General features: G+C 42.2%; 1 protein-coding gene across 12 annotated transcripts in view; it reads left to right on the top strand.

Moving 5' to 3' along the window:
• Positions 1-23,771, top strand: part of ABI1 (abl interactor 1) — a 144,660-nt gene that overhangs the window by 32,040 nt on the left and 88,849 nt on the right. For 11 of the 12 annotated variants that reach the window (XM_006115270.4, XM_006115276.4, XM_075922548.1 and 8 more), the window contains exon 2: positions 12,259-12,426. The exons of the other annotated variant lie outside the window; for it this stretch is intronic. In XM_006115270.4, the coding sequence (XP_006115332.1) occupies positions 12,259-12,426 (168 nt within the window). The remainder of the gene's footprint in view (positions 1-12,258; positions 12,427-23,771) is intronic. 12 annotated transcript variants of the gene reach the window in all.

Genomic DNA, 23,771 nt, shown 5'->3' with positions numbered 1-23,771 from the left:
ATATCTTATGTCTGGGTTATCTAAACTGCAAACACAAATTCAACTACCATCTCTGTGTGGAGGACTTGGAAATCTACCTCTACACTGTGTCTCTTTCTGTCCTAACTAAAATCTGAGCCCATAGCTGACATTTCCTTAAGTATAGCTGTCAATCAGCTAAAGCTCAAAATGTCTATAACAGAGCTCTTAATTCTCACTCTCCCTATTACTTTGTTTTTAGATCGTTGTGGATAACACTTTCTGCCTGTCACTTGGGTCCACAACCTAGGTGTCCTCTTCAACTTGAATCTCTGTCGAGGTCCTTGCATTCAGGCTACATCCAAGTACTGTTCATTTGATCCACATAACATCTCTAAGACAGTAGTTCTCAGACTTTTTTTGTGTAGACCACTTGAAATTTGCTGAGGGTCTTAGTGGACCACTTAATGGTCTTTCCAAATGTCTTTCCCCTGCCGGAGCAGCCCCTGAGTTGGGGCTGGAAAGAACGGTGTTCTCACAGCTTCCTCCCCCCCTCGTTGCCACAGCCTTGGAGCTAGGGAAAGTTGCTTCTCTGGCTGCCGCAGCCCTGCATGTCCCAAACTTCACCATCTCCTCACCCCACTGCACCTCAACCTTCTATTTTCCCCCACCTCACCCCAGCCTCTGTCAGCGGTGAGCCTGGGCCTGCCACAGACAGAAGTTGCTCTGGCATCCTGTCTGTCTTTGTGGGGGGGGGGGGGGGGAAGAGAGTGCATGTATTTGTTTGGATTAACCAATAAAATGGGGCTTATTAATTAATTGTTTAAATGTCTATACGCTAACATTCCTACTTCACAGCATGACTTGGGCAGGAATAGGCATTTTTTCCATTTGCTCCAGTGGACTGATCATCGCTTGACAAGAGCAGATAGAACAAATGCCCAGTTTTGCCAAACCTAGGTGTGCCCCCTAAGAGGGTGCAAAATAAGGTTCAGGGAGAGAGTGATGATATGAGGTGCCAGGAGGTACAAATGAGGCTCAGATAGTAAACCTGTTTTTACTTTGGGGAAATAGGGTGACTGTATCTCTCGTTCAGTACTGAAGTTTGACTCCCATCTCTAGTTCTTGGTGCCAGCCTTCCCTTGCATGTTTCTTTTCATGCCCGAGAGAAGCTCCCTATGTACTCTACATTGACGAAATTAACTCTACATTGACGAAATTAACTCCATCTCCTGCTTGAAAACTCTTCCTAAGCTCCTCTTTGTAGTAAGACTTTAAAAAATGTAAGGTTCTGGTGTGCTGAGACCACAGCATGTTCTGTTGGCTGACTGGCATCTCACTGTTTCCTTGTGGTCTCCCTTCAGTCTGATTGAAAACTGTTACAGAGACCGTGCTTTTTGTTCTGTATTTGTACAGCCTCAAGCACTACAGGATTCTCACTCATGACTGAGGTTCTTAATAGTTATAATTTATATTTAGGTCATCATTTGGGATTTTCATTTGTGCGAGGGCAGTATTATCCCCTTTCCACTCTGAGAGGGAATGACTGACTAAATGCTTACACTTCCTTTCTGAAAGAAAAATATGCTGGAATCTTGCATCTGCGCTCCAATATGATTGTGACAGTCTGAGTCCGTGCTTTGTGGTACACAACCCTGAGGACAAGTAGTCTGGAGCACTGAGTCACCTTTGCCTTTGTTAGGCAGGTTACTTACAGGAGGAGAGGTGACTCAGGTTCCATCAGTTTCTTTTTGTGGTGTAAATTGGAATAACATATCCTTTTATCTTTGCAAAATGTCATCTGAAGTTTTGAAGCAGTAGCCATTACTTCATGCCATTATCTCTTGGGAGTTGGAAGGGAGTTCAGTGATGTAGTGAATGTGCTGTCTTTAACTGAGTTTTTTGGGAAGATCCCTCCCCCGTCTCCCCTTCTTCCCCCCCGACTGTCCCGTTGCTATCTGGACAATAATTCCCCTTTATCTTCTAAAGAGTTCTATTTGTCTCTGTCAAGAAGAAAAATATCTGAATGTCCTGGGTTTTAGGATTGTTCTGGAATGACTTTTTTTTAAAACCTTGCCTCCCCTCACTATTTCTTTAAAAGAACCACTAAAATAACTGTTTAAGAGCTGTTGTAACAACATTTTAGACCTTACTATGGTATCTGCTGGGAAGTATATATCGGATTGTAAAGCCCATTCTGTTTCCCCTCCTTGCTGCCCCCTCCTCATAGGCAGTCCCCAGATAAGAATCATACTACACAAGTGTAGTTAGCCTAGTGCTATGAATAGCTTGCTTTAAAAATTAGTCTATTAGTTAATTAGTGTCTTAAGCTTTCAAAGTCCCTGTTCTTTTCTTTGCCCCTTGGGATGGATAAAAAGTGCAGCAAAATAACAAGCTGTCCTCATAGGAGAGATCACTTTAATAAAATACTTGCACTTTTCTAGTATGAATACTCTATTATGGAATTCTAAATCACACGGCTGAATTTGTACAAGCTTGTTGAGTCTCTTCATTTATTCATTTCAAGTCAATTAAAGATTTGTCTAAAGTGCTTTGGTATAGAGAAGTTAGTGTGCTGTGTCTACACTAACATCTCCCCTCCTTCCCCCCCCCCCCCCCCCAACTTCCAACTATCTGCAATTTTGTCTGAACTTATGCTTGATCATGGGACATTTTAGGATACAAATCTTTTCTAAGGGAGAAAATGTGTGCCTAAAATTGGGTTCCTAAAGCTACCTTTAGGTAACTAAAGTTGTCTGCTGATGGGTCAAAAGCATTGAGCACTGGGAATATCAGGACTATTGATTAGGTCTTGTACTTAGTGCCTGAACATGGATTTAAGAATCTGACTTCTGGTGCATTGCATGTGAAAACCAGAAGAATTTCTCAAATGTCATTCCTACATAAGCACATTAGTAAACACTTTCCAGGAGGAATCTGGCACATCCTGCTTCTCCTGTCTTCTCATCCTGTCAGCCGATGGTCAGGGCTGTGTGTGTGTCTGTGTGTGTTATACCCGAGTCTTTAACTGCTGGGACACAAGGCTCTGAGAAGTTTAACGTCCGTGTCTTTTACCGCTAGGACCGGGGTCCCGTCATGGCGGGCAGCCAACAGGCTGACAGACGCCCCAGAGTTTATAGGAAGAGCTTATTACATCTCATATTTTAACTGCTAGGATACAGGATCCCTTCACAGCGGGCAGTCTAGGGAAGACTCAGATGCCCCAACGGATCTGTCACCTGGGAGTGACTCGATCCAAAACACACAAGCTCTTCCTATACCTGTCCCTTATGACCACCTGAAGTTCTTTTAAATTGTGCTTGGTTCTGTTACAGCAACTGAAGGAGTCAGGTTAAAGCTTAAACAGTTACAGGTTTATTAAAGAAGCTTATAAATCATATGGTTACAATGGCTATTGCTCTATTTCTTAACTGCTAGCAAATTTAGATCTTAAAAAATGGTTACAAAGAAAATAAAGATAGAAAATAGAAATAATGGTACCAAGTGACAGCTTAATCTTGAAAGAGCTCTAAGTCTATGTGTACACTTAAGACAAAGGACCACATCCAGGTACAATTTTTACCCCCTAGGAAAGACGAATACGAGGTGGGTGTCCCCGTGGAACCTCGGGAGGTCAAATACCTAACCCGACCAGCAGATAGATGGTAGATTGACACTCAGAGTAAGTGTGCTGCTGGACCCATCTTTATATCCATAGGGGCCCGTATCTTCTTTCTTATCTAAGATGCCAAATTGTACTGGTCTGTTTTTGTGGCACCAGTTCTTACAAGCAAGTTTCAACTTAATTGACACTTGCAAGAGAGAGAACTAAATTGTGAGTACTGGACTTTTTTTTTTTTACTGGGCGAGAGATTCCTCTCCCCGCGGATGGCTGTGTGTTCGTATCAGTATGGGTTTCAGTCAAGGGCACTCCTTGGCAGCCTCTTGGTCAGCAATTGGCGTATCTGTTTACAGCCATTCAGGGTCACAGCAGCCTGTATATACGGGCCTTCTGTACAAGGCTTTTACTGCTCTGTGCGCCCTGTATGCTCCAGGCTAGCAAAAATGGATGTTACGGGGGGGTTCCTGTCCGGCTACACATCCATCCCCACCTCCTCTGTACAATATAACAATTGTAAACGGACCCTATTTGTAAATTAAAATTAGTTCAATTCTGTGGAGAATTCTTTTGTCCCTTCCTCTGCTTTTATGGCACACGTTCTTTGAGGCTGTATACTGTTTCCTCTATGAAGAGGAGGAACACCCTGATGCTGTCTGGGAAGCACTTTTTTTGTATTATACTGATCAAATCCCATGAGCAGCTTCCAGTTAGCTGCTGGAAGTTCCCTTGACTGCATAGAGACTTGACTATTGCCCTAGCAATTGCTGATGTGACTCCTCCTCTTCCCATTCTTCCCCCTCTTCTCCCTCCTCCCCCCCCAGTGGATTGAGGTCCTAATAAAATAACTCAGTGGCAGCAGCAGCAAAATGTGATCACCATAAAAGCAGCCTATATGCAAAGTGGTTTTTAAAGAGCTTCATGAATTATGAATAAAAACAAGCTGATATCCATGGGCCGCATACCTAATTCAATAGGTAGCAGTTCAATACTTAAAAGGATCTCTGGATTTATCATTCTTAATACTCAGTACAACTTAGACTTTTGGCATGTAGATAAACCTTACCTAGCATGAATGGGATAATTAAACCTTTGAGACACATTATTGCAGCTCAGACAAGGAATGGTTAGACGAAGCTGAGCATAAGCTGAGAAGAGCTCAGAAATTCCAAGGCCTGTTGCCAACAATAATTAGAATAAATCCTTAAAATTGTAGTCCAGCCTTCCAAGTCCTTAAAATCCATCAAGGAGATGAAGCAGCGATTTGATGGAGATTTTTTAGGCTCATTATGGAGACGTGAGAGTTGTACATTGTTACAAGTTCAGTGCTGTTGGGGGCTGCACAATGAACCAGTGTCTTCATTTCCTGGATAGAGAAGCTATTTGTTTTCTGAAGATGTACTTGTGCCATGTGGCATTGCTACCTTGTAGATGACAGTTTCAGTATTGATGGTTAGGAGTTTCCAATCCAGTTGCCTTGGATGTACCTCCGTTCCCATTTTTACAAGTATGTCCCTTTCTAGTAGAAATTGTAATGTGAATTACACGGTGCGCCCCCCCCCCCCCCCCAATTTTTAATTAGCCTAAGATATTGTGAAAGACTGTCTACACTGGGAAGGTTTGTTGACAACATTAATGTCAACATGTGAAAACCGGTCAAACCAGTCTTTCTGCCTCCTACTGTCAACATTTCATGGCCATATTGCTAGCTTCCCTGTCCACAGGTAGAGTAAAGCAATATGGGTAAGCATCCCACAGTGCAGTGACGTGGGAAGGTAGAGCGGATCCCTGTGCTGCTTGGGATACCTTCGTAGCCCTGTAAGATCTTCATGCTGAGGAACGTCAAAGCATCACAGCAATCTCTCCAGCTCTCCCTCTGTAGTAGCAGAACAGAAGCATTCCAATGACTTTTTTGTTTGTTTCCCAAAGGGAACAGCTCACTCAGCTGTTGGATGCATTCCAGAGCTTTGAAAGGGAATGAAGCATGCCTACGGGGTAGCAGAGATCACAAAACACTGAGCACAGCCATCAGGGCAGACATTGTAGAATACTGGGGGAAGCCAGTTCTCCCGACAAAACAAACAGTCCACACTGGCTCTTTTTTGACATTAAAGGGTGGGGAAGACTTCCAGAGGTTAGAAGTCTCTTGTCACAAACTGGGTGTTTTTCCCCAAAAAAGTTGAATTGCAGTGTAAATGCTCTCACTGTTTTGTAGCCAAAAGGCAGGTTTTGGTGACACAACATGCCAGTGTAGACAAGGCCTTGGATAACACAACTACCATATTAACAGGTACCAGCACCAGTTCAGTGTTCCCATCTCTTCCTCCTACTCTTCCTTTCTCACTCCTTCATTTTGCTTATCTTCTCTATAGTCCTTGTATCATAGTTACTGTTTGTGTGTGGTACAAGCAGCTATGACCCAGAGAAGGCTGTCAAAATCCAGCTATGACCTAACTACTCAAGCTTGTTTGGGACTTGCTTGTTAGTCCTGTCAAGCTATCAGCTTTGTCACACTAAATTGGCATTCCTGGGAGGCACTTTCTGTTAAAGCTTACATGCAAATATTGGCCTCCTCTTGAATTCATTGTCAAAATCCCTTGTGGCTTTAGTGGAGCTCGAACTTTGACCTATAATCTAGAGCTGTGGTGTCCAACACGCAAGCCATTAGCCACATGTAGCTATTTGACCAGTTAATTGTGGCAGTTGGCGTCAGAACTTACTAGACACCACAGATCTAGAGTGAACGGATGAGTCAAAGGAGGGGGAGAAGACTGAAGTGTTCTGATCATCTCATTTATCAAGAAATATAAATTTCGTACTGTAACTTTCCAAAACGTCTAAGCAATAGAGGGAAACGAATAAACGTGAGTGATGTTACATTCATTTGGTATATTGACCATTTTTTGTTCCTGTTAGATTAGAGGATACAGCATCCTTTACTATGTGACGATGACTGATTCTGTTTGCCACATGTAAACTGACCAAAGTAGTCTAATTTGGTTTTAACTGATGCAATATCCTTGCATTTTCTTGGAGCAAACACAGATTTGGGACCTTATATGGCTTTGCTGTAAAGTTAGTACAAAGTATAGTATAAATCTACACTATTCCTGTAAATCAGAATGCAAAGCGGGTCTGGGCTGTTGACTAGACTAGAATGTTAACAACTGATGAGTTAGTGGGCACTGAATAATTGTCTCTGTATAACTTAGTGATTATTTGTCAATGGATAAAACATTGCCCTAAGGTTGTCCTGTTTTTTTCCTTTAATTAAGGTGGCATACACTCCAACAGATAAAGATGAAAAATATGGAAGAGTACACACTGCAGGATGGAGAGGCAAAATCCTCTTTAAACTATCTGAGATGAGCCAGCTCTTCCTTCCTAATGCTGCCATACTTACTTTGCATCCTGTGGAGCTGCTGACTTCAGCCAAATGAAACCAACTGTTCTAGGGGTAGTGCTTTCTCATGCTGCAAGTAGTGCCTCTACTTAGTCATTCTTTATTTATGGTACAGAGTTAATGTGCCAGCCATCAAAAGCCTTTAAGGTTTGCTCATAAGGAAATGGGCTGCATATTGAATGAACTGAAATGGGGAGAAATGAGACTGTTTTAAGAAAAGGTAGTGAAGGCGTGAGCTAGGTTTGCAGTAACAGTAAAGGTGAATGGATGTATTTCTGAGATGCTGTTAAGCATCACCAGGTAGGAGTGGGAGAAAGTTTTAGGCACACATGCCATCTGTCAAGGTTGTGAGCTGGAGTAGTTAGGAAGATGGTTAGAATCAGATGAAATGAGGAAAGTTGGGAAAGGAAAGAGTTCTTCTATGCATTGCCACCTATATGCAGATACCATCATAGGAATATCTGTGGTATTCTAACTATTAGTCCATTATACCTACACAGCTTAGAGAGAGCAGATCGCTTAATATCTGTTCCTGAAAGGGGTGGCTGAGTTGAGGAATCGCTGAATGTGATCATCCTACTCTGGCAATAATTTTGGGTGGAGTCCGTAGTATGAAATCATTGTAATGTAGTCATATCACTAAAAATCTGGAAGTGATTCGAGGAACTTAGTCTTTTTTCCCCCCCAAAAAGCTCATGAAATGGTAGGGAATTGGAGCTGCACACTGGCTTGTGTACATATAAATTTTACCCACAACCTCTTGAAGCTTCATGCCCAATTTTTGGCATTCTCCTTCAGTCAGGCAGCAGTTAAGGTTGTGGCAAATGTGCAGGTTAGATCTGGCTTTAAAAGTGGGATGCTGTTTTGGGGAAACTTTCACTGAAAATGTTGGGGTTCTTTGCTGAAACTTGATAATTCAATGGAAAAAATTCAACTCTTCAGCTTTTTTCCAACCAGCTCTAGTGCAACTGGAGAAGCACTGGTCTGTTTGATGTTTAATATAAACCACAAAGAAGTGACTTTTTCTTCCCACCTGTATTCTGAATATTTGGTAATAATTACATTCATAATAAGTCTTGAAATCATTACTAATGACTTGCAGTGAATCGCTACTGAAGCCATAGTATCTTTGGCATGTTTGCCAAATGTGCTTGAACTGGTTCAAGGGGTTGAAAATCATCTGAGCAGCTGTCCCTATTTAATGGTTCACAGGTGGCCATGGGATTAAATCTGGATGCTATTGAAATCAGTGGGAATTCTACTATTGAATTTAATGGAACCAGGATTTGGCTTAAATTTCAAAGCTATTCTGTGTGTGGGGGAAGGGGCGGGGGAGGAATAGCACATTTATTGCACTACTTAAAAGGAAAGTGACACTTCTGACATCAAAAACACTGGTGGTTGGTATTAGATCATCTGTTCAAGGAGAGGATGGATGAAGTAATCTTTCTAGAAGACCAGAGGTCTGTCCCTGTTTTGATTTCAGTGTGTGAACTTGGGCAAGTTGGCTTGTGCATCCATTTCACCCCATGTAAAATTTGGATAATACTTCCTGCCACATTGGAAAATTTCATGACCTTAATACATGATTGGAAATCCCCTAGCTGAAAATACCAAATACAGTTGGTCTTGATGCTCTGACAAAGCTAGAGGGGGAAAAAAAAGCTGTCTTAAATTCATTGTAGTGTTTTGGAACAAAAAATAAATCCGTTCCCCTTTGTCTTCACAATCATACCCCTTCCAAAAAACAAACAAAACAACCCCCCCCCCCCCATGTGATATTTTTTTTAATCTATACTAAGACTTTGCACAACTGGGAGCTAGTGGTATATGAACAATCCTACATTTCTAGGTAGGTTTAACCTAGACAGTTACAGAAAGAGTCAAGAGAAATTTCTCTGCTTTCTCTCCCCCCCCCCCCCCCCCCGTTCCCGCCTTTATGGAGTGAAATTTGAATTGTACTAACCAGATTCTGTTGGGGTGACTGACCTTTGTTCCTATATATTTTCCTCAGACTGTTTTGTGTAACCATGTTGCTGAAAGTGGTGGTTCTTTTTTTTTTTTTTTTTTTTTTTTGGTTCTTCAAGTGACTAAAGTGCCTGAGTCAGTAACTGAAAATGAGGGCTTAAACATTTGATCAAATGACTAAGTTGCAATTTCACCAAACCAGAGAAATAAAAGGTTTTCACTTCATCTTTTCCATTTGACAGCACTCAATCTCTCAACTGGTTACTGCAAGTCTTGTGGCTATGTATCATGTTCTTGTTGCTTCACCCGCCAGTCCATAGACATACACAGCCATTGGAACCATTGAGATACAGGTTATAATGACTGGATTCATTGTGACAGTTGCTATCACCTTAAATGTGTCCCCTGAAATGGATCACCATGAGGCCGCTCTGACAGCTCCACTATTGGCAGCAGTGTTGGGAATGCTAGTGTAGACCTGTTGTCGTTTTAAGCACTGTGCTTAGCCCTGCTGACAGCATGTAAAGCTAGAGCAGTGATATTTAAAATGACAGCTGTCTGTTTGCTGCTCTTGCCATCATCAGGGTTACCAACTTTCCTGGACAGATGGCATGGAGGCCATTGCCACACATGGCATCCTGTTGGGCAAGTTGCCAACCCTAACCATTACCAGTAAAGTTGGATCAGTGGGAGCAACTCTGAGTCAAAAACTCTGGTCAATGTCCCTTATGGGGACATAGCATTGTTTCAGTAAAGATTTTTGGTGGTATTGCACACAATTTTGGTTCCCTTGATTTCTGCCAAAACATGGTGATAGTGGTGATCTACTCTCTAATCAAAACCGTAGATTCGACTTCATTCTTATGCTTGTTGCAGAGGGTCTTCTATTTCAGTGTCTTTAATCCCCCAACCTTTTATGGAGGTTGATATGCCCCCAGTCATTGCTAATGCTTTTTATTAAACCATTGCTGGAAATTAATCTTACTATAAATATTGAGTGTAAAAAAGTTACTTCTGACCCCCTGACGCAATCTTTTAAAAACGCAATCTTGTCATCATATATGAATATTGAACAAATGCGGAGGCAAAAGAGTTAATGATGCAAGATTTTAAGAATGTATTTAAGCAAGCTGAAGTCTGGAAATGCAGGATTGAGGTGGAGTGCCAACTGAACTCATGCTTCCTGATTTTTGCTGTGCTTAGTTTAAATTTAAATATTGCAAGGAATGTTTTATTCTTTAAAGAATAACAAAGTAAATCTAGAATTGAAAGGAAGGGTTTAGAATAGAAACCTTTTCCCCCAAAGGAAGTGTAGCTGCTGTTGTGACTAGGTCAGGCTTGGGCAAAGTATGGCCCGCAGACTGGATGCGGCCTGCCCATCCCCCGGACAGGCTCCCCAGCTTACCTTGCATGCCATGCAGAAACACGGCTGCAGGGCTCCGTTTCTGCTTTGAAACTGGAGGGGAGAGGGGAAGTTTTAGGAGCCGCCCCGCCCCACCCCAGCACATTCCCATTGGCCAGTTTCTGACAGAAACCAGCCAATGGGAGCTGCTTACTAGAATAACAGGCAGCTAAGAAGAACCACGCTCCCTCTCCTGGGCTCAATTATTCATGAAACACAAGGCCAGGCAAGCAGGTTGGCTGGCTAGGAAACATTTTAAGCTCGGCAGGCAGGCTAGCTTGGCAACTGATGAGTAAGTCTCTTGGCCACAGCCTGCTTCTGGTACCCCAGCCTTTTCTTGCTTCAGCTTGCTGCTTCCCCCCACTCAACATACCCAAACCCTCTGTCCCACTTTTACATCCATACCCCCTTCCAGATCTGACACCCCAATCTCCTGCCCCAGATCACAATCCCCTCCTATCCTTACATCCCAAACCCCAGCACTCCAGTCCCCTGCCATAGGTCACAATCGCCTGCTTCATCCCAACTACCTCCAACTCCAGTCTCCCTCCTACACCCCTGGTCCCTTACCCCAAGCTTCCTTCTGCACCCAACCTCCATTCCAGACCCCACATCTCCTCCATTAATATCATGGAAGAGTACGGCTCTCAACCACTTTCCACAGTCTTGGAGTGGCGTCTCCCTCCTTCTCCCCCCCCCCCCCCCAAAAAAAAATTATTGCCCACCCCTGAACTAGGTGGTCTATAAACCAAAACCAAACAAAACACAAAACCCTTATGTTTGCAGAGGATCCTTATGATGAAACTTCATTCCTTCCTTGCATATTTTACTTTACCAATAGAAAATAATTTCTGCTTTGGGAAGGACCAGGTTAATATGAATTGTTGATCTAAAGGTGAATTAGGGGATTAATCTGTTTGGCTTTGAAGCTCACACTCCATAGAGGTGTGGTAACAGGAAGGTTCACACTTCTGCTTCACATATTGTTCAGATGCAAACTTGAAAAGACAGATGTCACTGTAAGTGGTGGTTGTGCTTGTGGTGGTCTTTTTTTTTTTTTTCCTCCTCTCCCAAGATGCTGTTAGTTTGGGACGTGAGGGTTGAGGTGAGTGGTGATGGAGAGATGGATTTTACTACAGTAACAGATAAAGGTTGTCTTCATGGGGAGGGAGAAGCAGCCAAAGTAATTGCAGTGGCCAATGGGAACTTGACGTTTCTTGTTTCTTTGCAGGGAGAAGTCTGAGGGAGATCTTTTATTGTTTTAGGTCATATACTCTCATCAAATGTATATGACTCCCTTTCTTCATTTGGGACTGCTTCCCCTGCTGAAGGAAGCTTTATCAAATCCTCATCAGAACAGGAATAATTTCACAAAGGCTCCTGGATGCAGGAGCTGTCTGTATGCATATCCTCCTGACTGTGTGCTCTCCTCCCTCCTGTGGGATAAGCAGCCAACACAGCTGTAGAGTTGGCTTTATAGCATACACAGGGGGACACCCAGCTGTGGGAAAATGCTTTCCCTCTTTAAATTGGCTTGGGTACTGTGATGAGAGAAGCAGAATTTCACTTGTTGGGGGAATTGGAAGCATCTCTCTGGAAGGGAAGGACAGGCGGGTTATAAAAGCGTTTCTCCAGAGAATTGGTGGTAGTCATGTCTCAACTTAGAGAATCACGTCTTAGCCTAGAATGTTGTTTGTTAAACAAAACTGCCATATGTTTTTAGCATCTTAGTGTATTTTTTCCTCTTCTTGTAAAGTTTTTGCTTGATGTTGACTTGAATTGTGCAGCCAGAGCAAATATATAATCAGGCCTTTTGGGTGACTAAAATTCTTTAAGTTTTTTGGTTTTTTTTTTTAACTTCTCTTTTCTGTTCCTACAGAAATGACATCTTGTTGTTTGTTTTTTCAGGCTCCTGATAAAAGGAAAGCATTAGAGGAGACCAAAGCATATACAACCCAGTCTCTTGCCAGTGTTGCTTATCAGATCAATGCATTGGCCAACAATGTACTCCAACTGCTGGACATTCAAGCATCCCAGCTGCGGAGAATGGAGTCTTCCATCAACCATATCTCCCAGGTAACCTTTCACATAGGGGATTGAAATACAGCAAGAGAACTTCTTTGGAGACCTAGTCATCTAAAAACTTTCCTGGCATTTTAGCCTACTTGTACTGGGGTTGGTCATTAGCTCGACACAATATAAAAATGCTGTCTGTGAATCTCAATCTTTCATTAGTGGAGGAAAAATTCTTATAAAGGTTCCAAAGTTTGAAAGTTGGGTAATTACTGTGGCTTTTATTTAATAATCATTAACTTCATTAAGATTTTTCTCCTGAGTTAAGTTTAAAAGGCAATGGTTTCAACTCTAGCTCATAGAAGCTACTAAAATAGTAAAATGGATAATGAAAATAAGCTAGCTTTTTTTTCCTCTCTCTATTTGGACTTTGAAGCGAAGAGTTCAGTCACTGAAGTTTCTAATATGTGGATTTTAAATGGGAAATAAGTAACTCTTCTAATGCCAAAAGAAAACTCTAAAATATTTATTAGTAGCAAGCCAATAGCATCTCATGTTCCTGTTGCTATGACACAATTAGCTCTACTGCAAGGATTTTCTCATTCATTTCCCAGCATTAACTTATTTAATTACATTTCAAATATGGAATTTGGGTTGTGGATTTATGGACAATCCCAAATGCCTTTTGGTAACTTCTGAGACTAATTCATCCCTTTTTAAACACTTTGTAACATTGTAACGCACAATAAAGGACCCATCCACATTCCAGTGCTGTATTTAATTTATGGACTATCCTTTTTTTTTTTTTTATAGTCTTCTGCCTCCTTGCTTTCTTTGGTCCATTCCCATACCTCTTCTTCACTCTCCCTGCTGCTTTTGTATGTTGTGATGAGGATCCAATATTTTATTATTAGTTGGTGGGAGCGCTTTGCAGATGCTGCTGTTGGAATGGACACGTGGTGAATTTGGTCACAAGGAGTAAAAATAGAAGAGCGCTTCTCACATGCAAGAATATTCCACACTTGAGGGTGTTTGAAAGGTGCGGCTAAGACCATGCCAGAACAGCAGGTTGTACTCTATGCTCCTAGTTTTGGGTTACTTCAGCAGCAGGATTAGTGAATGGGCCATTGAGTCATCTGAAAATTATTTGAATTGATCCAACATTAGAAATACTCATCCCTCATCTTAAGCCTGCAGAGGTGATGGGACCATGTGATCATCTAAAGCAGTGTTTCCCAATTTTATTTGCCCACAGAACCCTTTGAAATGTGAAAGTTTGGTGGAGCACCATTTGGGAAACACTGATCTAAAGAGAAAATGGGTGAAGTCATAAAGGGTGGGGGGAAGAAGAGAAGCAGCCTCTTACTGTGATTGTTGAAACAAAAGGATTGAATTTTTTGAGAGGGGAGGCTGGGGGAGTCTAATTCTGGAGTCTCCAACTCAGTTTACCTTTGAACCAGTGCCAGTCCTCTCATTCTTCTAATAGGCCAGTGGCAGGGCTCTGAGAAGGGGGTGTCTCCATTAACCCACCCAATGCTTCCCCTAAGAGATTGGGGGGAAAAAAACCCACTGGTAGTGCAGTGGGGGTAGAGTGGCTTCCAGTTGCTAGCTCTGTGCCATTGGCTCAGGTGAAGTATGTGCAGCACTGTCCCATCCATAGTATGGTTTGGCATGGCCACCCTGGGCCCCATACTTTGCGGGGGACCATGCGGCAGTTGGGGCCAACAGTTGGGGCAGCTGGGGTCACATCTCATCTCTTATGCTGTCATTGTGGTGGTTGGAACTGTAGAGAAGCAAGCTGCGCAGCAGTCTGCTCCACTCTACCACCATCTCCCAAGGCAGATCGCACTGGAATGCCATGCTTCCCACCCTGCTGCTGCCCCATACCAGGCCCCTCAGTAATCCCTGGAGCTGTGTCCCTCGGAGGGGGTTTGAGAGGAGGGGGCACAATGGGTTGAGCAGGGGCAGGAAGAAGTGTAGTGGAGCAGGGTCTCATCTTGCAGGAGGGGCCCGAACCCATCCGCAGTCACAGGGACTCACGTGGCAGCAGCTGTGCACAGGTCCGGGCCCTGAGTTTGAGATCCTTGGCCTAATGAAACATTCCAGCCCTTCAGGAAGGTCTTGTTCTTGGGAGAGTAAGATCTTTACCCAGACTAGTTTATCCAGCTCTATTTATGTAATTCACTGCATGTAGCTTACCCAATAACAGAAGACTATTGACTGAGACAGCAGAGTTTGTTCAAGACACATTTCCCATACACTAAATTAAAAAAACCACACACCTTAACTGGCTTTTCGAAAAACATTTTAAGAGGTGTCTTCTGAACTGCTCTCAACTTCTGTCGTTGTGGGGTCTTTCAAACCCTTATTTGACCAAACATCCCATATTACAGTAAAACCTGTGTTACCTGGCATGTTCGGGGATTAGGGTGTTCTGGTTATCTAAAAATTCCGGTTATCTGAGGGTCCCATCAACCTAGGAAAAACCAATGGACAATAATAGTGTAACTCAGGTTTTTAATATTGGTAGTTTTGTAGTGTGAGGCAGTTGGTCTCACATTTATATCTTGAGTTAGATGATTAGTACTTAAATTGTTAAGCCAATCACGGTAAACCAAGCCAGGCCTGTGTGCCTATAGATGTGACAGTATTTTGGCTGGGGGCAGTGCTGGTTAAAGTTTTCTGGTTAACAGAGTGCTGGATAATAAAGGTTTCACTGTAGTTGTATGCTTTCCTGATCAAGCACTTGAGATCAGAACCAATTTTGTTGTTTTCTACTTTCTCTTCTCTCTTCCCCACCCCATCTCCCTCCAATCATCTTCTGGTAGCATTGAGCTTACAAAATACTGTGGGAATTGATTTTGAAATCTTCCTGCTGAAAAACAGCTGCATTGAACTCTGCAGGAGGGGATAGGACTTCATAGAATATGTAAATACACCTTATAAATGAAATCTTAAAGTTATCTTAAAACATTTGCTTAGTTTTAATGTTTAGTTTGTATGTTTAATATTGTCAAAAATAGCTCTAATTTGTTAGCGAACTACTGGCAGTAAATTGCTGTAGATATTTCTAGTTATATAAAGGACTAGCAGGTGATGCCTGTCATTGACTGGGTAAAGTCCTTTTGCATAGATTATACTTGTATTTAATTTCTTGAACTTTCCTATATGTATTAGGATTGTTGTTAATGTGCTTGCAAAAGGGAAGTAAAAGATTTTTAAAATTTGTAGGATTTCAATTTCAAACATTCATTTTATTGAATAATTACCATACATAATAAAATCTAATCAGAAACTCGTGAAGTTTCCATTACTCTTTCCATAATTAATTTGTGATTTGTAACAGTAAAAAAATTTCTTGTCACTAAAATGACAGTTGAATAGAGTTGACTCAGTTTTAATTGTTAGCAAATATTTTTTATTAACTCGAATCATAAGTCTTGAGGGTTTTTTTCCTGAAAGACAAATAATTATTTAAACCTTTCACCCAGCATATTTTGGTGTAAAAAGTAGCGCATTCAGCTAATTTAAGTGGCAGGATTGTTTTATGTAATATTTGGTTTATCAAAGTTTGGCTTTATTTTGCTCAAACTCTTATTTTTCTCTAATCTATTATAGATTTATTTCTCTAATTTCACTTGCCTCCATAAAGAGGAACAGAATGGGGAATAAAAATATACTAATCTCCTATCACAACTTTTTTCTTTCACCATCACCAAATGTATAACATCATGCTTTCATAACTTTTGGATGGCCTTGTCATCTAGAGCAAAATACTAGTCTGTAAGAAAAGCAGTTCCCTGTCAGTACTAGGAAATTTTGTTTAATTGATAGGACTAATAGTGTAAAAGCTAAAATATTTGATTCTTGCACAAAAGGTGTAACCCCCTGTACTTGTTCTGTGGTTTGAATTGAAGGCACTATTCTGAATGCATTGAGTCACCTGATACATGAACTGTTTGCTAAAGACTGTGAACAATCAGTGCTTTGTGGAGCTTTGCAAGAGTCTTTAGCAATATCTCTTGTTTTCTTCACTGTTGGGTCTTTCCTGAAACTAATCCCAACTATAAAATCTTTTCAGACTAATTTTACAAAATTAAAATCAGATATAAATGATGCAAGTTCAAATGTGTACATGTGTGGTTCTTTAAAAGCCTTGTTTTTCAGCTCTTCAGTTTTAGCTTAAACTAAAACATCCCACTGGGCAGTCTTTTACTGCCTGTTTCAGAAATGGGTCTTTTGGGTTTGTCTTCACTTGCCTTTGGTTATTTCCATTGAAGTGGGTCAGATATAGGTATTTATATTGGATAGTTTTCTAAAGTCTGTTGGGAAGATGAGGACCACAGGCAGGCATGTCTGCAGAAGTTTGCACAACCTTTGCAAATGTACCTCAGCCATTCTCAGCCACAATACTACTTTTAGTTATGGGCTTCTCTAGAGTACTGTCAATTCATAGCTTTGGTTGTAACCAAGTCTCCAGAGGGAAAAGGTATGGTTCTCTGGTTGTTCTGTTCCATGGAGAGATCATTCCCCTCAGTCCCACACAACATACAGTGACCATGTTCTTTTCCAGTCCAGTGCATGTCTGTGAACTTCTCTGTCACTTTGGCTGTTGGGCTAAAGGATTAATCCTGTGTCACTTGCCTCCTGCACTTTTTGGGTTAAATGGCCTTGCTGTGTCACCTTGACTTTAAAAGAATGGTTAAAATGTTGGCATCTATTTTAGAGTTACAGGTTTAAAGTAAGTCTTAATAAAATGTTAAAGATCTGATCTTCCTTACAGGAAGATCAATGTGCACCATATAATATAACAATCTCTCAAGACCCAAGTTGTGCCCATGGAGAACTTGATGATTTGATCACTTACAAAGATTCAGTTCACCTTAAAAGGAAACCAAAAGAAGGCTTATACAAACAAATAAAAGCCCTGTTGGAATTAGACCTGACATCTTTTTCCTAGAGGCTCTTCAGAAAGCTGCTTTACTGTTGTGGGAGGTTTTGGGGTTTTTTGTGCCACTCAAGGCTGTCCCCCACTCTGCCCCTTGAAATGCAGAAGGTGGGGGCCTGAGGGGGGCCTGAGAGAGGCCTTAAAATAACTTGCCGCTAACGGCTTCCACTTAAACTCCCCAAGGTCACAGATTCACTGACCTTTGGTGGTACGCTTTCACCACCCAGATGCAAGAACTTCTTGCACCCAGGAAGGCCCAGTTGAGAATTTCTTCTGGTGGGGTAACCTTAAGCTTTTGAACCCTTCTTCATGAGATGTTTAAAACAAATTGCCATTTCTTAATAGCGGACATTCAGTCTCAGGAATGTGCACACAGAACCTTCTGCCTTTAGGTCACAGGAATCAATCATAATTTTAAAGGTAATTTTTATAGATAAAACAAAGATGTTTTGGTAAAGCACACTTGGTTGCTAGGTATTAGAGAGACTGAAAAAAGGCAGATTAAAAGCACGGAGAATTGTTTCCCTGTTTAAAGGTTGGTGTACAGGGAGCCTATGTGGCTCTGCACGGAGGAGTCCCACAAACCAAAAAAATAGAGAATAACCTGAAAATTGCATCTAATTAAACATTACGTCTACACTGGCATGATTTTGTGCAAGAACTCTTCCAGAAGAGTGTCTACACTGGCATGTGCCTTTGTGCAAAAGCATCCATGCCAGTGTAGATGCTCTCTTGCACAAGAAAGCTCTGATGGCCATTTTAACCATATGGCTTTCTTGCGTAAGAAATTCATGTTGCCTGTCTACATTGGCCTCTTGCGCAAGAACAGTTGTGCAAGAGGGCTTATTCCTGAGTGGGAGCATCATAGTTCTTGCACAAGAAGCACTGATTTTATACATTAAAACATCAGTGTTCTTGTGCAAGAACTCGTGGCCAATGTAGATAAGTTTTGGCGCAAAAGTGGACATTTTTGCGCAAGATCGCGCCAATGTAGACACAGCCTCCCTGTTCACTAATCAGCTGGGCAGCATCTGAATACGTGTTATTCCAAGATTCAGTCCTTTCTAGGCATGGATATTGCTGAAAACTTCATGCCTGGTTCCTTTTATCTCTATCGCTCTTCTGGCCACTCACCGTTTACAGCAGGGAGGTTACTGCTTCCAATACAATCTTACACTCTTCCCATTGGCTCTCCTGGCCTTGCCAACACTTCTGAAGATCCATCATCACTGGGTTTAAACCTTTCCAGGTGATTTAGTTACCTGAATGGGAGGGGTTCCACCCTTTTCCAGACATCACAGCATCTGACCACAGAGCTCTGTTTATGGAGCTCTTTGTTTTAAGTCTTGACACCATGCTTTGAATTTTGCCACATTATTCAAACCTTTTTCATGTATGCAGATATAGTAAATTCAAAGCTTGCTGTAGTATCTTTGGGAGAGCTTTGTAATCATCTCCAATGTGAGGCAGTCTGTCTCCTATGATCTTAGTAGAAAGCCCAGGGCTGACCTAAGGATTTTGGGGAGGAATCATGAAATGACGTTTTTGGGACTCAACTTAACCAGCTTGTGTGCACACATGCATGCAAAGGTATCTTCAGGTCCCCATCCTGTAGACTTTTTTGCTTTAGAGGTACAGTCTAGCTGTCATATTTCTCTCAATCTTAGTTATTGATTTGCTTTGCTTTATAACAACCTTGAAAAAATGAAACACTTTTTCTCAGAGCTAAAATGTACTTGTTTTTAAAAATCAAAAGCAGAAATGCTTTTTTTGTAATCTTTTCCCAAAATAAGTGAGTTCCTTGCAGTGATCCATCTAATTTTTTCCCATCCATGGATGGAATAAATTTTGTGTAACAACATATGTGGGGATGTGCACCACCAGCAGAAACACACATTGCTGCCTGTAGGTGCTCTACTAATTAGCTGGGTAGTACTTGAATCTCTCCTGGGTGGCTGCCTCAGCTCTCAACTTGTAGGGAACATATGGTAAGGCCAGCCCTGTAGCCAAGGGACCTGAGGCGGCTGCTTCAGATGCCAGACCGGGGGAGGGGAGAATGTGGGAGGACCCACAGTGTAGAAAATTGTCTGCTGCTGGTCCAGCGAGGGGGCATGTGGGCATCATTTGAGCTCCCCGCCTCCAGTGCCAAAATGTTGTGGGCCGTCCCTGCTTGGCTATAGGATTTTTAAGACCAAAGGACAGCTTTCAGTAAAAGGGAACACTTCATTAGTGAAAACCACTGCTTGCTTTTGCAAAACACTGGGTAACTGCACTGTCCTGAACAGTGCTTATTTTATGGGGACTATTAATATATAGGTGTATTCACATGCACTGTTCTCTGGTTGTCCTTGTTTCCCTCTAAAAAAAACCAGGCTAGCACAATAAATACACCTAATTAAAATGAATCACTTTTCTACCATTGCATTTCCACTGTCTTCTAGGCAATGAAGATGAATCTGGCTCTCTTGCTAAGAGTTGGGCTTATAGTGACATCCTTGTTTGCTGTGTCAAAACTGAAAAGCATAGCTTATCAGAGCTCACATTTATGCAAGGGCAGCTGCAGTATTGGGCGTAGCAACTAGTTTTTTTCCTCTGAACATAAACAGTTTTAAAATAGCTCATTATTTAAATCAATGCCTATTGAAGTGTGGAGGAAGAAATAGTCTCTTTCAAGAGATAACATGTAGGACTTAAAATTAAAATTCAGTGTACAAATTCTTCTCCTTGACATAAAAGCTGACTTCAGATGTGGAAAGAGATGACAAAACAGAAACTTCTGTAATTCCCTGGGCTATGCAGAAGACCTATCTGTTTTTTGATGACACACAAATGTTGAAGGCTTTTCAAACTAGAAATTGAAGTCCCAGATTTCATTTAAAAGAATATTGCCCGTTAACAAATGATGCAACAGATTTACTTGGCTTTTTTCATATATGGTGTTCAAATCCTTCTGTTTTGTAAAGTTGTTGCCTAGTTAAAGCCAATGGCACTTATGGACAAACAGAAGCTATCTTTCTCTCTCAAGGTTTCTTCTTAAATTCTCAGCTGTTTTAAACTGATTGGCAAATAACATAAATGCTTGAAGGTTGATTACTCCACAGGCTTCCCCCATCCACCCCTCCCTTCAATTTGAATGTGTGATCAACCAGTATAGGCTACAGAGAATTTCCCAAGAGGTTTCAGGACTTCATAAGCCTACCCAAATGTCCAAAACTCCTCCAAGCAGTAGCACACTAAGCACTGATCAATTGATTTGTGGATAAAGGTCTTGGCTGTTAAGATATAAAGCCCAATTGATATAAGATTCTTAGACTCTGCTGGAAGTATGTCCAAGAGAAGTGGAACAGTCCTGCAGGAGATGGGATCTAGATGAGGGCGAGGGTTTGTTTTAATGTTGATTCTTATGTTAAGTTAAAATGTCTGTTATATATTTTGGTATGATCCAGTCTACAGAATTGAATTAAAACACACAGAGCTACCAGTGATTGGAGGGCAGAATGTGACAGACCAGGTGCTGCTCTTGCTGTGCTTTTTGACTAGCAACACGCAGTGGCTGATATCAGTATTTCTCAGTGCCTCTTTCCTTTATAGTCTAATGAATGCTTGAGAGAGTCTTTGGAAGGTTACTCTCTCAAAGTAAAGTTCTTGCAAGCTGTGAGGAAGAAAGCATGCAGCCTGCTGGTGAGGGAAATTCTTCTCCCCTTTTTATGTAAATTACATTGTGACTGTCTCTTTTTGTACCTTTGAAATATCTTGGAGGTTGCTGAACTGCATTCTTTTGTTTACTATGGGGTGACTTCCCTCCATGTCTGGCAAACACACTTTAACATAATTTCCAGTTTGTATTTCTGAATTTGTCCTCTATGCACAAACAGTAACTGGCAATATATTATTAGCTTTCTGTTGATATCTTCACCTTTTTAGATGGATCATGGCATTAGTGAGCTGAGGTAAACTAAACTGGTCAAGCCAACTAAAATTTAGTTACAAGGTACCATGCCATGATCTTTCAGAGGGTTACATGCACTGTTCAGTGCAGCTTTGGCCATTATATATTATTCTCTACTGAAGAGCAATACACTTTAGACACATTTCATAATTTCAAAAGGTTGATGGAATCTTTGATTTTAGAAAACCAGTCAGAAGCCTGCTACCGTGAGTTGCCCAGAAAAGGTTTTAGCTGGTGGATATTATGCAGCAAAGGAATTTAAAGATTCTCTAAACACCTTAATCTTTAATGAAAATCTGTCTTCTGTAAGAAAACCACAAAAACTGAATGCATTACAAACGTGCTATAAGTAAAAACATTACACACTTCAGTTGGTTACTCTTTCTTTTCATGCATCTGATTTGGCTGTTGCTCAAAGTTAATTTCCCTTCAAATCTTTAAAAAGGTGCTTTCAAATTTGAGCATTGTGAACACCACTAGTTTGATATTGGTGTGGTGTTTTTAATAAACTTTATAAATTGTTACATGCGATAGAGGAGGAAGGAAATTCTAGGTACCGAGTGAAATGAGAACATTCCGTTTATCACAGCATCAGGAAGTCATGTATCAGATGCTATTGGATGAAAGCCCCAGGGCAGAATGGCTGGCAGCTGGGAGCTGGCGCAACCCTGCAAGTCTGCTAGCAGTGGGGCCACGGCAGAGTGCGATCAGGATTGTCTGCAGCCCAACAGCGGGGATGGCACTACAGCAGCCCAAGAGGGAAAGCCTGGCTGGACCGTGTTGGCCTGCGAAGTGGTGGTGCCACAGCTGCTTGGGCAGTGATAATGGCGGCAGTGTGACTGGGGCTACCTGCTGCCCAGCAGTAGAGCTGGGGCTACAGCCGTAACAGCCCAGGAGGGGAAGCCGGCTGCTGCAGCCTGACAATCAGCGGGGCTGGGATTGCTGCAGCCTGATCAGGCAACGTGCTGTTTGACAGCAAGGCTGGAGCTACCTAGTCAGTAGTGGAGGTAGGATTGGGGCTGGCTGGCAGACAGCCCAGCTGGGCTGAAGGAGCTGACAACGGGGAGGGGCAGCCAGCTAGCTGAGGGAGTGGTGTCAGGGGACCTCCCCTTGTCTGGCAAATTCCCTCATCCAGGACCAGTCAGATTCCAAGGATGCCAGACAAGAGTGGTCCAACCTGTGCTCATGTAGCTGGAGTTGTGTAACTGGAGTGGTTGTACCTTAGGTCAAATTTCTGCTGCCCTGCTCACTGCAGATCAACAGGGAAAAACTCCCGTCTACTTCCCTTACTCTTCACGAGCTGGTGGAGTACCAGAGTAGACAGGAGTGTGATCTGCAGTCAATTTAGTGGGCTCTTACTACTGAACCCCACGAGACCTATCTCTGCAGTGTTGATCTCCTGGTAAGTTGAGACAAGCCTGGTGTGTAAAATGGCCACTATTTGTGACCTTTTACTCAAGTCAACATATACTATCAGATATCCGTAGAAAAGAAGCTTCTTCAGGGACTTCTATGCACAATTCGAAAGTGATTTTTCTTTTTAGTCCACTCTGCAAGCGAGTTATTTTTACTTGAGCCTTTTGAATTTTTCTTTTGTATGTCAAAATTCTCTGTTACTACTGAAGTAATATAAGAGGGGCATAATGATTTTTTAAAAAATCGGTGCTTTACAGGATTACCGGTACCTCAAACATAGTTATCCTACTGCTGGTTTTTTTTCTTTTGCAGCTCACAAGTAAGGGTGTTAAAGACGAGTCAGCTAGTTGACTATCCGATAAGCACTTGCTTATCGGATAGTAATGTCGACTAGTCAATTTCCCCCCATCTTGCTGCCTCTCTAAAACAGAGGTAGCAAAAAGGGGGGGAGTATATAAACCCCAAGGTGGCAGCTGCACAGCTGATCCTGGGATCAGGTGTCTGGTGGGCTGCCCCTTTAAAATATCGCCTCTGTGGGAATTCATAGGGGAAGCCTGGGGTCAGCTGGGGATTCCCTAGCTGATCCTGAGTCCTGGGGAAATGCTGCGGGGAGCCCAGGATCAGCTGAGGAATCCCCAGCTGACCCCAGGTTCCCCTCCTGCCCCTTTAAATCATGAAAAGGTGGCATTTTTAAGGGGCAGCCTACTGTACAGCTGATCTCAGGATCAGCTGTGTGCCGACTCCCCTTTGAAACTGGCACCTCCATGCGATTTAAAGGGGAAGGGGGGAGCCCATAGCATAGAGCCCGGGGTCAGCGGGGGTTTAAGTCCCCCACTGACCCCGGCCTCCATGACTTTGAAATGCACAAGAGCCCCTGCTGGGGACTCTTGTGCATTTCAAAGAAGGCACCCCCCTGTGCAGCCTGGAGTCAGCCTGACTTCCCGCTGGCCCTGGGTTGTACGCAAAGTTCAGCAGATCCTGTTGACTAGTCAATTGACCGCATTTTAACATCCTTACTCACAAGTCTGGGCTCTGTTCATACCTTACAGGTGAATATCATTACATATTTATAAAATCAAAAACTCTCCTGGTACA

The sequence above is a fragment of the Pelodiscus sinensis genome, chromosome 2 (genome assembly GCF_052426305.1).
Source record: "Pelodiscus sinensis isolate ZL-2025 chromosome 2, ASM5242630v1, whole genome shotgun sequence".
Classification (NCBI taxonomy): Eukaryota; Metazoa; Chordata; order Testudines; family Trionychidae; genus Pelodiscus; species Pelodiscus sinensis.
Note: the sequence above shows the minus strand (reverse complement) of the source record. Positions and strands in the feature narration are given on the sequence as shown.